This window comes from Caenorhabditis briggsae (genome assembly GCF_000004555.2).
Source record: "Caenorhabditis briggsae complete genome, chrIV, whole genome shotgun sequence".
NCBI lineage: Eukaryota > Metazoa > Nematoda > Chromadorea > Rhabditida > Rhabditidae > Caenorhabditis > Caenorhabditis briggsae.
The window spans coordinates 8,157,766-8,172,184 of record NC_013487.2 but is presented as its reverse complement, the minus strand read 5'-3'; the positions used below and the strand labels follow the sequence as shown (position 1 = coordinate 8,172,184).

The 14,419-nt window shown below is 37.9% G+C and overlaps 1 protein-coding gene across 1 annotated transcript; it reads right to left on the bottom strand.

Annotated features, from left to right (window-relative positions):
- Window positions 1–4,941: 4,941 nt before the first annotated feature.
- Cbr-prkl-1 lies at window positions 4,942–10,203 on the bottom strand (the record flags this gene model as incomplete). Its single annotated transcript, XM_002633017.1, has 8 exons — window positions 4,942–5,055; window positions 5,100–5,258; window positions 5,309–5,852; window positions 5,902–6,011; window positions 6,732–6,791; window positions 6,840–6,977; window positions 9,587–9,829; window positions 9,991–10,203. 8 exons carry the CDS (start codon window positions 10,201–10,203, stop codon window positions 4,942–4,944), a joined length of 1,581 nt encoding a protein of 526 aa, XP_002633063.1.
- Between the last annotated feature and the right edge of the window lie 4,216 nt (window positions 10,204–14,419).

Below are 14,419 nucleotides of genomic sequence, written 5' to 3'. Positions count from 1 at the left end.
TGAAAAATAGAATTGAACTCACAGATCAAAAAGCTCGATTTTATACAGACTATCGGATCTCGAAATCTTTTCGATTTCTCAAGAAAAAATTTTGAAGCAATCGGGATCGTTTAGGCCAATTGAATTTTTCGAAAAAACCTGTCGATTCTTGAACATTGTTCTCGTTTTCTCTTGAAGAAAAAAAAATAGTATTTAAGGAAACCAGTGTCATTTGTGAGATATTTTCCCAGGATGCAGCTTTTAGTCAGCAAAATAACAAAGCAAGGATGTTGTAAAAAGTGTGAGGTTTTAGTGAAAGTGAAGTAGTAATCTCCTGAATGGTCCATTTACAGTTTTACAGCTGGTTCATAACCACTGGACTCAATTTGTGCTTCTAGTGTCAATTGATTCTGTTTTTTACGTTGAGTCATATGATGTTCAGAAAATTATGTCATACCATTTTTTACGTGATTTCCTTCTTTTCTTTAAAAATAATGTGACCTCCGTGAAAGCCTAACAAAATGAGGGCAACGCCCAGGGTTAAGAATAATACGGGAAAATTAGTATTGAGTTTCCAACGTTCAAGTTTCAGGATCTTGCAGAATCTTCTAGGTTTTTAGGATGTACAGAATTTTAATCAAGAAAACGGAAAAGGCAAAGGTGAGAAAACGGGAATTGGTAAAGTTTCAAAACTTTCAAGTTGCAGCGGATGTTTGGACGTCATGACCAATTTCGAGGACTTCGAGGACAGTTTCCAGCGCTGGGATTGGCACGATTCAAATCAGGACCATAGGTGCAACGGAACATAATGGAAGGTAAGAAAATAAAAATTTTTCAAGTTTCGAAATTTTCCCGGCTTCGGAAATCCTATCTTCGAGGAAATCGAGGATTCGGGAGCAAAAAAGGTAAATCGTTATTTAATTTCAGATGTTCAAGTGGCAGAAACTGCTTGGTGCTTGGTGCAACATTCTAAGGATTAGTCGGATTCACGTTAAGATGACAGAAGTAGCGGAACACAATGAAAAGTTCCCTCATATTCTCAGGGAATTTTTCGGCAAGTTGCTGCCCAATATTAGCAAGTTGCTAACTCGAAAAAACTGCTTGCCGCTGACAAACGGCAAGCAGTTTTTTCGGGTCAGCAACTTGCTTTTTCATATTGTCGGATTAAAAAAAGTGACACCTGAAAATCTCGGAGACGGCGCTCGTGTCGATTTACGAGGGGGCGGAGCGAAAACGGATACTGTAGATAAAAAATTTATTTATGTGAATTTAGTGGGATTTTCTGATCAAAATTTTGAAATTTCTTGATATAAAAATGATCGCTAGCATCTCTAGAATCTATTTTTCAGCAAAAAACTAAACTTAAACGCGAAAGTAGCTCGAACGAGGCGGAAATCTGAAATATTACGTTTTTGCCGCACTTTTTCGTAGATCAAAAAAATCAAAAGTTTTCAAATTCTCAGGTGTCACTTTTTTAATTCGACAATAGAGCAAGTTGCCGTTCTTCAGGAAATCTAGATGGCAACTTGCCGAAATAAGCCTTTTTTTCATAATTACGAATCACTTAAGCTACTGAGCATATTTATTAAAGAAACAATATGAGAAAACAAAAGTATGAAAAATGAGAAAATAACTATAGGTGGAGGGTGCAAATAAAGAGATACTGGGACAATGTTCAAATTAAATGCAAAAATTTTTTCAAGAATCTGAGGAAATTTCTTGCAAAGACGTAGACATTCCTTTGCGTTTTGAGCTCTCCTAAATGTGTATCTTAATAGAAACTTCTATCAATTTCGACATTCAAGTAAATTCGACGTTTTGCATCATAAACGATTTCTTAGGAACTTCTGAAAATAAGATTTGATGAACTGCTTGAAAAAATTTTTCTTACTTTATTTGTCAAGTATTTTCGAAACATGATCTAACTTCATAGTCTGCTTGTTGCAAAGGTCGTGAGAGATACTGTGATAACTGAAAAAAGTTCTGAATATTGTTTTGACTATGAAGAGTTTCTTCAACTGATCGGCCGTTTGAAATAAGTATGATTAAACATACTCACCTTCATTGAAATCTTCTTTTCCTAACGAATCTACTTCTTCAGACAAAAATTTTCAATGATATCGTTTTTTAATGTAATAGTATATAGTTTCGAAAATCGTCATCAACAATTTCTCGGCTCTGAAATATGGGTGATTCCAAAACTGAAAAGATATTAATTTTTTCGAACAATACACATTTTTGATATTACCTCCAAGCTTTCCTTCCATTTTGTTGTGAAGTTAGTTTGAGAAACAATAAAAACAAGCGGAAAATAGGATAAAATAGGACAAAAGTAAAATCAATAACCGAGAACATTTGAATGTCATCAGAACGCAGCAAGAGATCGGCAACTTGCTCTTTTCACGTTAAGCAAGTAGCTACTTGCTAAAACTGTTTCATGCATGAGGCAACTTGCTGATGTACCACCCTCTTTGAACAAGGTTAGCAAGCAGTAGCAACTTGCTAATTCATCCTGCAGCTTGCTGATTCTGCTCAACAACTTGCCAAAATAGCTCGCAACTTGCCGTTTGCTTGCCCAATATTCCCTGAGTTTTCAGTTAATGGGGGGATTCAGAATTTTTTAAAACGAAGAAAAAAATCTTCGACTTTTTCGATTTAGGATATTCCTTTTTTCACTTTTGCGTGTCATGCTTTCACGAAGAAATGAATAAATAAAATAAAATAAATCGTGAAAATCGTCATTTTCAAAAATGAAACGGGAGTTTTGGGGGGTACGACGCGTCAGAACTTTTTTTAATAGAACTGCTACAACATAGAACTGCCACGAAATAGAACTGCGTGAAATAGAAAAGAGCGGAATGGAACTGATGTGAGCGAAATGGATCTGCTACAAAATACAACTCATTATTTTAGAAATGGGGGTAATATATGACATGAATCGATTGGAATTTGACACGTATTGGACCTAACTGGAAGAAAATGTGTTTTTCAGAAAATTTTTTCATCTGGAGTAAGCTATAACTTGAATTTGGGTAGTTCTATATTGTAGCAGTTCTATTTCGCTCAGTTCTATTTTGCTCTTCTATTTCACGCAGTTCTATTTTGTAGCAGTCCTATGTAAAAAAGTTCTAACACGTCGTACCCCCCGAGTTTTGAAATAACTCCGGAAATTTCGAATAATTACTATTGCAGAGAATACCAGATTCCAGTAACGCCGGCTGCATTGATGACTTCAGACATCTTCATGCAAATTCATAAGGGTAGCGATAATGTAAAGAAAATCGTCATAAATATGTTTAATTTCAGGTTCCGAATGTCATTGGACATAACACATCGAGTCGGCATCGTCATTTCAGAACTTTGTGAACTTTCTTTTTTGTTGTGATTTATTTTTTCTTCTCTTCTTTCGCGCGCTTTTCATCCTTCGGCTATCCTTAATGTTGTTAGAGTTCGACGTTTTTTGTCCTCGTTCTTGTCGTTGTCCTTCCGGTTCAGAGATGCACGGACAGTCCGTGGTCCGTTGTCCATTGAACAAAATTTTCGCTCGGAAGCTGGATGAGCTCCATTTCCGTCGTTAATTTGCAACCGAGTTTTTTTCGAAATGTATTCATCCATTGCCGGATGTCTGTTGTCCGTGGGAAAAATAATTTTGCTCGTTGTATTCACCCGCCCGCACCCACCCGGGGGGCTCCCCCCCCGCGGCCCCCCGTTGACCCCCCGCGAATATTTACGTGAGGAAAATATTATCTTTTTCGTAGTTTTTTGATTTGAGAAACTCAGTTTTTCTTGGAAAGTACGTGATTATCCTTAAAAATTTTATTAAAATTCACACGCATTTAATTGCGGGGGCCGCGTGGGGCCGCGGGTGGGAGCCCCCGGGTGGGTAGCGGGTAGCCCGCTTCTTCACCCGCCCAAATGGAAACCCTACCTTCCAGTCATATCTCGAAGTTGGAAAATAAATCTTTAAAAAAAAATAATACTTGCTCTGAAAAGTTGTCAAACCCCTGAACAATAATAACTCAAACTGTGGTCAAAAACAAGAGTGTTTGGTCATAAATTTGAATTCTGTAAAATGTTTTCAATAAATGATTTACCCTGGAATTGTTTTTCTTTTTTTGGTTTCATTATGGGCTCGAGAAAGTTACATCAAAAGATTCGCCAAATATCATAAATGTTGTATGATACTAGCACACCTAAAACTTTGTTGATTCTTTCTTTCCGAAAATTTTGTTAATTTCGTTTGTGCTTCTAATCAGTCTGTTTTAAAATCTTCGGTCCATTTTGGCATTAGACTTTCTAACCACCTCGAAGAAGAAGAGGATATATTGAATCACACTTTCAGATAAGTTTTGAAAAATAGAACCACAGTACTCATATTACAGTATTTACGGTTTTTATATTGTGTTTAACATGGTGTGTAATCTGCCTAGAAGAGATGAGTTTGACCTGAATTTTCTGGTTGCGTCACCTGATTGTGAGTTATAACACACCTGCTAATATTTTATGATCCAAGACGAGTCAATAAAATATATTTTATCTGAAGCCGTATCAATGATTTTATTAGGTAGACAGATGTCCTTTTAGATGAATATTCTACAGCGTTAATTTAGGAAAAATCTGGAATTCAGATTTTCAGATTTGGAGTTTCAAATTTCAGATTGATTTCAGAACAATGATGGGTATCAATACGTTTATTAGTATTCTCCAAAAAAACAAGGATTTAATTTGATACAATACAGGAATAATGGTAAAGAGGAAAGTGAAAAATGGTTCGGATGGGATGGGAATTATGGAACAAAAGTTGTAGATTATATTGATAGTTATTAGTGTTTGAAAAAAAGAAAGGATGGGTCATTTCACCGTACGAAAAAAGAAAGAAAAGAAAAAAGACATATACTTAAAATTAAGAAAAGAATCACATGATCACATGGAAAGGGAAAATATTATTTGAAAAGGATGAGTTCAGGATACTGTACATCTAGAACTCTTCTTCTTTTTTGCCATACGGACACCCCCTCCTGACATCATCATTGGCTCGTTTTTCTTTGATTTTCTAGATGAGGCTTTTGGAGGAACCTGAAAACATATTCTGAATTTCAGCAAAGCTTTAAAAAACTTACTCTGCTCAAGGAAGCGGCAGCCATAATATTCGAGATGTACAATTGCTCATCATCAGAGTCAGATGAAGAAGTGCTGTATCCGTCCATGTCTGGATATCCAGTTGATAACTGGTTAGGTGTTTTTGAATAATAGTTACGACGTGTTGGAGATGTCACCATCTGAAAATCATTAGTTCAAATTGTTCAAAATGGTGATAACCAAATCTCACATCATGGGAAAACTTTTTATCGAAAATCGGGCTATTGTTTGAAGAGCATGGAAGCACTGTCTCGTAGATATTCTCCGAGGGTGGTGGTGGTGGAGCTCTTTGTGGTGGCTTAGGACGTTGTCCTTGTACAACCATACTTGGCTTCTGAATCGGCATTGTAGCATTCCCGAAGCTCTGATTCTGCTGTACAATGTGTGGAAGACGTGGAGCCACTCTGGGAGACGCCGGGATTCTCACAACACGAGTTGACTTCTGCGAAAGTTTCCTATGAGGAGAGCCTAATCGGTCCTCATCCAGAAGTTCTTCATCTTCACCACCGCATGTCTGGTAACCACAAAAGAGTGATTCTCCGACTCTGGAATACTTGACTCCGAGCAAATTCTTCGAGCATACACAGCAACAGAAACATTCTGCAGAAGCATGCCAATGAAGATCTCCTTGTGACATATGTGGAGTGTCAGAAGAGAATGAAAGACGACATGTTGTACAGGAAATGGTTGATGATGAGGAATGGAAACATTTCAGACAAACTGGTTTGTTGGCTCTGGAATTTTTAATTTTTAGAATATGGTGTGAGAAACTAAAGTTCAAACCTCTGCATGTATTTTTGATCAGCCAGAACATCATTGCACTGAGCACACTGAAAATGATGAAAATGCCATGAACGACCTTCAGCTTCCAAACATTCGTCCCCGAAGATGACCTGGAAAATAGAGATTTGTTGAACATGTTGTGGAATTGGATTAAAATTTGTAATTTGAAACCAGGATTGGGACTTCGGAACATCTGGAAGTGAGCAACCTAGGAGGTCAAATTTATGATTGAGTGGGAGCCAGAAGTTCGAAAATAGATAAAGAGTAGAAACTATTTGTTCATACTGAAATGATAATTTTCCCACTTTCTTACCGTAAAACCTGCAAAAGAAGGACCCCTTCATTGTAGAGTTTGAACGAATTTTTCTTGCCAGATATGCAAGATATAAAAATTATATCAACTGATAAAATTTTTGTGTTAATATGAAAAACAATTAATCAGTCGGCAAATTTTTCATGTCTTTGACAGGAACCGAGATAAATTGGCTCGAAGTTAAAAGTCAGGACCCTTTCTATTACAGGCTTTACGGTATTTTCCAGGGTTTCTCACTTTGATAAAGCTCAAAGACTACCCATTTCCTAAACTCCCCTTGATTTTTTTTTTCGTTTTCGTCTGTTTGTACCCTAGTACAATTATTTTTTAAGTTGCGATTCTTCTTCCTCTACACCAGAAACTTTTGGTTTCACCAAATCGCCTATCATAAAAATCCTTGCTCTACACACACCACCAGATGTATCGAAAACTCAAGCAAAACAGTGTAATAATCCGTAAAAATCGTTGAAGTTGCTGATGGTGGTCTTGAGAGGGAAATGAGAAAAAAAGAACAAACCTCATCACACTTTGCACACCTTGGTTTGATCTGTTCGGCATGGTGACGGCCGCAGAAGATCTGAAATTGAGGATACAGATCCGTCATTATAAATTCGTGGGAGCTTACCTGATTCTCATGGGCAAAATAGATCAAATCGACGAGAAGTACATCACAAGTTTGACATCGGAAGCAAGCCGGATGATATCGTTTTTGAGTTCTCGTAGCCATCACACTGATCTCTCCCTCGTCAATTCGCTTTGGACACTGAAAATTAATTTTGATTTCTTAAAAATTAGAAATCCCCTTTCCCAATTCTATCAAGATACAATCTCAGTTCCACAACTAGTTTCTGGGACCTAATTTGTGTTGGCTCCTCTTTCCCCTAATTTGTGTTTCCATTTCGAATGAAAACGAGGCGATAAGCATCTTCGGAGGGAACACATCTTCTATCTCCCTAATGTGACGTGCCATTCAAATTCATCATCAAATCTCAATCTGTCACACAAAATTTTTGTTGCGTTTTTCCAGATTCAAAAACCAATTGACAGTAGGATAATCACAGTTAAATTCGATTCCAACTCCCTCCCCCGTTTTTCTTTGCCCCCATTATCCATCCATCAACCTCGTCGGATCTTGGGACCGGCAGGTGTCTTCTAGAAGTGCAAAGAAAGACTAGATTACACGATAAGTAGCAACATTATATGGTCAAGTGCCCTTACCCGTGTCCAGCCGTCTCAGTTCTTCTTCTCTCCATGTGTTTCTATAGTTATGTAAATACAAGATGGCGTCTCCAACTGTTCTGCTTCTTGACCGTCTTACAATCTCCAGCTAATACGGGATTAACAGTTTATTCGTAATAATACGAGTCCGACTTTTGAAAATTCTGTTGCTTACTGTTAGCAGACTTGACAGTAGGTCGATAAGACCTCTGTTAAATAATGTGACAAGAAACAGACAACAATGCATAAGAAGTTTCGTAATAAGAAAAGGATTAGACCACGGGTAAAAGACACCCGGAAGGTCTTACTAGTGAAGATAATGATGTAAAATAATTCAAAATGAGAAGAAACCAGGAGTCGTGGTTTTGATTCACTCCTCTCAAATCAGTTCATCACCCTGACTCTCTAATTTTTTGTTTATCCCCAATTCCAAGATTCGCGATAATTCTCCTGTTCATAATTGCTAGCAGTAGTTGTCCTCCTAACTATCAACAACCAAGTACAGACACCCGGAATCCTCTTGACACGCGCGATTAGTTGAGAAGTAGCAATTGGCAGTGACACATTCAATCCAGAAAACAGAACCATTTTTACAAAAGGCAGATGTTCCATCTCTCCTAATTTAGGCCTTCGAACCCAATACTTGGGCAGGGAAGGGTATCAAATGCGCGAAAACCACTGAGACACTCTCTCCTCTCTCACAGAAAAGTGATTGATGAGATGGTATCATGATACTCCTCACAGGAAGAAGACCACCATCTGTTCATTCTCATTTCCCTAAAAAACCCTGTAATTGACTTCTCTCTTTGCTCTTCCTGTTAATCCATTTATGAGTATGTTTAGATCAAAAAGCCTCACCCGCTAGGCGGATATTTGTTTGATCTACCTACCATCTACCCATGACGGGATTAGATTAACACGGGGGACACTCTAATCAGATTATAATTCGACGGACGTTTCAAGTGAGCAGTCGGACAAGGGAGTACATTACAGTGATCACAGGATGCAACATTGTTATGTAACAAGAGAAACTCCCTCTGCTCAACACAATAGAATCCATTGCTTTGAAACCTCAAAATCCCATCAAAAATCTAGCCCCACAACAATGTGGTTGACTCTTCCCTACTCTATTAATAAACATGTAACGATGCATAGGTAATTAGCAGTGACTGCTTCTTCCCCATCCCCAAACAGCTTCTCAGTAAGAAAGATGGATGAACATTTGACAATAATTGCATATTGTCTATATGACTCTCGTTTTGGAACGCATTGAGATGTTGCAATGATGATGATTGCAGACAGCCGGTTCGTTGGGGATTGAGATTGGAAATTGGAATGGAGAAGAAATATGTGATTGTTTTTGGTTGAATGGAAGCTATAAACTAGTTAAGAAAGAGCATTTTTAAGCGGGTAAAATAGCTCAAGACATTTAAATTCAAGAATAGATCAATGATGAAGTTCTTCAGTTTTGACTATTGACTATCAACATTTTCATATCTCCGACAGGGATTGTGAAAAATTTACTCAAACCTAAAAGCTAGGGGGCTTTTCTGTTACAGTACTCTCAATTACGGTACTCTTAATAATTTTCATTATTATTCCCATCTTCCACACAACAATTCCCATTCTTTTCATGTCCTTCAACACACCCTAAACTAGCACCTGTGCAGCTGGCTTCCTCGTAAGAAGAGGTCAACAACCTCTTCCTCTTTTTTCTTCAGAACTTTTTTGCCGCACTCTCTAAGTGGAACTATCTGCTTTCGAGCAGACGGTTCCCTCTAATGAGCATGACCTTTCTCCAATTTCCGTCATTGTTTATTCTCTCGCGATGTTTTTGGGCGGGAGAACGGCGGTAAGTCAAAAAGGGGAAGAAAAAAGAAGCAGTCGTGAAGATGATGATGAGCATCTCTGTAGCATAAGCATAGCAGAGAGATGGTGCGCGGAAAGACGGCGCTCGCATAAAGATTTATGACTTTTCGAGGGTGCGGAAAAGAAGAAAAAGAAAATGGTTGTTTATGGTTCTATATACGCCACAGTTTGGCCAAGATTTACGGTTTGGTTCAAGCGCTTGATGGGTCAAATATCAGTCATTAGGCTTCGGAAGAAAATTCTTTGATCAATAGACCAAGGATCCCAATAGCAAAAAATACACACCTTCTCACACTTGGTATCGAAAGGAGCATACTGTACGACACCGCTTCCCAGGCATTCCGTCTTCCGAGTTCTCTCAAACATCCTTAACGTATCTGCCTCTTCTGCATTCAAGTCTTCACAGTATCTGACATCTGAATCCTGTGGTGGAAGTTGATAACGAGATTGACGCTGCCGCCATTTCTCTCCAGCTGATCCAATGAAAGGAACTTTGTTCTCCGGGAGACAAGCGAAGTAGGCATGGACCTGTAATTAGATGAAATTTGAATTCAAAGGGAATTTACGGGATCAGCAAAAAAACATCTGTTGTCTAGGGTGTTTTGTATGAACAACAGGTTGTGAACACGATAATTGGCTACAGGTATTTTCATGACCTCTCGGTCCTGATTCGAATTTGAAAAACTCACCATATTCGGTTTCAAACCACTTGGCACCCACGCGTACTCATCCAAGGCACATCCACTGTCATCGTCAGAAGTTGAGTGACGATGCGCATCAGCAGCGATTCTGATTCTGGATGCAGGTGAGAGGCCACCCTGAGCACGACGAGAAGAGATGAACTGTGGAGCAAACTGTTGCTCTGATGGGTCCAGACGACGACGCCGAATGCGGTCACTCATCTGAAAATTAGAATGTTAAGGTACAGGGAGTTAAAGAGCAAAAAGAAAAAGTTTGAGAAAGAGATAAGAGTGAAGATCACAGTAGTTGAAAATAGGTGATTAGTCAGAAACTGGGGGAAACTTTTCAGGGAGAAAAAACACAGAAAGTATGCAAATCCATTTTTTAAAAAGGGTGTGTTTAAGTGGCAAGTGAGAAAAAAGACCAGTCTCCTCCTAGTCTAACCTTCTATTTTTCTTCCAAATAAAAATGTCAATCACTCTGCCAAAGCCATCACCACCAACACTAAAAACTAGACCGGTCCGCCCCGTATATCCACCCCGCTAACACTAGCACTCGACATCTGACCGTTTCATTTCACATTTCACAAAAAGGACGTCGTAATGTTGATTCAATTAGAGAAATCTTCCGAAATCCCCTTCTACCCACGAAAGTAGAAGACGTCCCGTTTGGAAAAAGAAGAACAAGAATAAAGGTATAGTAAAGATCGGGACGTGTGTTTATGCTAATTTGATATGGCCTTGTATGTCTGTACCGCCCGTTTTGTCTCTGTCATTATACCGGTAATGACGGAAAAGTGACAGTGGAACATTATAATGAATTAGAAAGGGTTCAGGAACATCCTTAATGAAAAACCAATGGCCCATCAGACTGTAGAAATTGCGCAAAACGACCATAAGTCTCAAAAGGAAGTTCTAAAAAACTTGATGAGAAAAAATTTCAATATGTATGCAACATAGTGCATGCGCAGAAATCGTACAAAAAATGAGTCATGCACTTTGTCGTGCGGTAAGAATGGTCAAAATGAGAAAACTTAAAAATTCTAAAACAAAGATTTTAGTGGAACCAAATCTTGGGCGTTGTCCCCCGGAACTGCCACATGGAAACCTCGAAAAAGCTACAGGGATCCCTCTCGGTATTCTATCAGAAGAAAAAAGAGGGGCGAGACGCAGGAAGAAGCAGAAGAATGGGGCGGAGCCTACTTCTTCCTCTTACCGCATGTGTTTATGTACCCTTCTCTGGTCGAGAAGGGTCTATCTGTGTATGTGTGTGCGTATGGGTGACAGGTGTTATGATACATCGGTACTAAAGATGTTATCGTTTTGGGAAGAGGTTATGGTCCCTCGAGAGACACCAAAGATGGTCCTCTCGCCTAATCGAGGTAAAGAAAAGACGTAAGATCGAAAGTTAGCGGTAGCCTTAGATGCTTTGTTTGAAGTTTCAGATGAGAGTTTAGATAATTTACAGGATGGATGATTGATGCGCGGTAATAATAACAGACTTCTGGGAACTTCAGAAACTAGGTCGGGTTTTTAATAAATGTTTCTTTATTTTGCTTTCTCGAAAAATTGGGGAAAAAATTGGTATAAAATTAGAAAGAATCTGAAAACATAATGATTCTGATAATGAGAAACAACAGAAAAATTGAAATAATGTTTCCTCAATTGTGATTAAATGTAAATATTTCTGAGCAAATACTGTAAAATCTGTATTGAAAGGGCCGGTTCTTCTATTGTTCCAAGGCACCTCTGGCGGGCTCTTCTATTACAGGGGTTGTTCTATTTTTACAACCATTTTTTCAAAATTTTTCATTGGAAAATTCGGTGAATTCTTGTTCGAATTTCATGAAAAATCTACCAATTCTATGAAAATTGAGAATTTTTGAGCAAAAAATAATTTAAACCAATTTCTGAGAGATCATAAAATCGTTAATTTTCCGAACAACGCATTTTGATATGGGCTCTTCTATTAAATGAACCCTCCTGATACATGTTTTTCGGTAAACTGGAAGAATTCACTACAAATCAGTTTGAAGGTTTAGGAAAATCTTTTTGTAATTCGAAAATTTTCATGGTGTGATTTTTTGTTGTTCTAGAAAATCCTCAGATCTGAAAGTATCACCAAAAAATTCAGGACCTCCTTACAATCTTTTTAGGCCCACGAAGAGTCAAATGACCTTCATAACCTCGAACCGAAACGAGAAAAAAGAAGCGTGGAAATGAAAACAAAGGGGGACCGACCCCGAATGAGAAGACAATAAATCGTTTTTGACACTTTTTTGCGCCGGTGCCAGAATGATGATGCGCATGTGCGGGTGGCGACCCCGACACCTCGCATCACGGAAGACAGCCGGGATGGTGTGCATGAGAAGACCCAGGGAATAAAAATAGAGAGAATAACATTATTTTTATGTTTTAGGTAATAACATTTTTGCACTTTGGAATGGGTTAAATTCTTTCTATTACAAAACCTTGAGAATCTAAAACCATTCTCCAAAAAGTTACTTTGATTGAAACTAAACTTGACAATCTAAATGACCTAGAAAATTGGAAAGATCTTGGTTCCCATAACAGTTTTCACTCTTCATGCTTTTTTACGTCTCGCATGTTTCATTCAAGCGAAAATCGTTAGATAGGAAAATGAGAAAAAAGGATTGAAGACAGGAATTTCTGGTGTTATGAGAAGTTATGTGATGTGCGATGACCGTTAAAAAATTGAGAAAGAGTGAACACATGGTGTGAAGTTGAACTATGAACAAGAAAATTTCAAAAAATGTCAAAAGTTTAGAATCAGAACTAGGAAAAAGGTACACATGTTTTAAGAAAAGAGAAAAAAGGGAATCGATGATCATGAGTAATGATGACACTCTTTTTTATATCTCCGATGTCCTTTCAATAAAAAATAATAAAAAGAGGTATAGGTATAGTTATACGTTCCGCCAAAACGGAACGAGAAGGGACTCTCTGATTGTATGCATACGTTTGGAGGAAGAACACATTGTGATAGGAGACGGATCCCTCTCCACCCTCACCTTCGCCGTATAAGTAGTTGATATAGTATATAAATAAACGGAAAATAGGGAGAATGAGAGGGTGTGATGGAGAGGGAAAGATGGAGTCAGAGTATAATGATGGTATTATGATATTGACTTTGTCGTTTTGTTGATGAAAATGTGGTGATAAATTTGAATGTTCGTGAGCTGTCTAGAAAGTTTGAATAACGTAATCAAAGTTAGCAATCTTTGAAGCTGAAATTTCAGCAGCCCCTGCTGATTTTCATATCCATTAAGGGAAAAATTCAGAATAGAAAGTTGACAAAAAAAGCAAACTCAAGAGGGATACCGTAAAATCTGAAATAAAAGACACACTGTCAATTTTGAGCGAACTCTCCCTGTCTCCTATACAGGATATAAAAAATTTATCAACTGACAAAACACTTCTAATATTATGATGAACAATTTATCAGTTGACAACTTTTTGATGTTTTTCACTGGAACCCAAAAAAATGGCTCAAAGTCAAAAGAGAAGTACTTTCTAGTACAAGTTTTACAGTAACTGCAGACTTGAACTTTCAGAATAGATTAAAGGGACTATCTAGAAACTCCACAAATTTTCAAATTCCGTTTGCCACTTCCAGCCGAGGGATATCAGTTTCAGAACCAAAAACCGCTTTCAGTACAAAGTCGGCGATTTCCTCCACTACTAGAAAGTTTCGGAAATTGAAATTTTTGAGTATTTTTTGATTTTTCAGAATTATGGCGTTTAACACTTTTTAAAGTTAATGCATATTGAGACCTACACAGACATATTTTCCTAACTCCTTCCTGCAACTGATTTACAACAACTGATTCACAAAACAATCTAACAGAACACCACCCAAACAGTCAGCTTTTAGTCCATACATCTCAATTCCTGTAACAGATAACAAAAAGCAGCCAACTAACGAAATGTTTGTCATGTTATCACCAATATTTTGGCAGTTGATTGCGTTTTGATTTCTTCCACAGGCTAGAGGTGGCGTTCTATTAGAGTGTTAACGGTAGTTAACAAAAAATAAATCTAGCAAAATTTGTAGGACATAACTAGCAGAGCTCTATAAGTTTTGCCGGAACTTTTGCTAGGACTTCAGAATTATAGCCATTCAAGAGTACATGTTGCAAACGCTCACAGTTTTTATACTAACCAATGTTTGAAAAAAAAACAAGACCATTGGTTCGAAGTAGTCTTAATTTTAAACTTCAAAACAAGCCTATTACTCATTTAGTACGGTATCACTCGGTGTCACTCAAAACAGATTCAATTCAATCCAAAACAATAGCGGTTTGCGACAATAGTCAGCGAACTGATAAGTTCTACGAGTTTGTTAGGGACACCAAAACCAAGAGAGCTCGGAATACAAAGTTGGGCAAAAAACTGCTCATTATTCAAAAAAAAACTG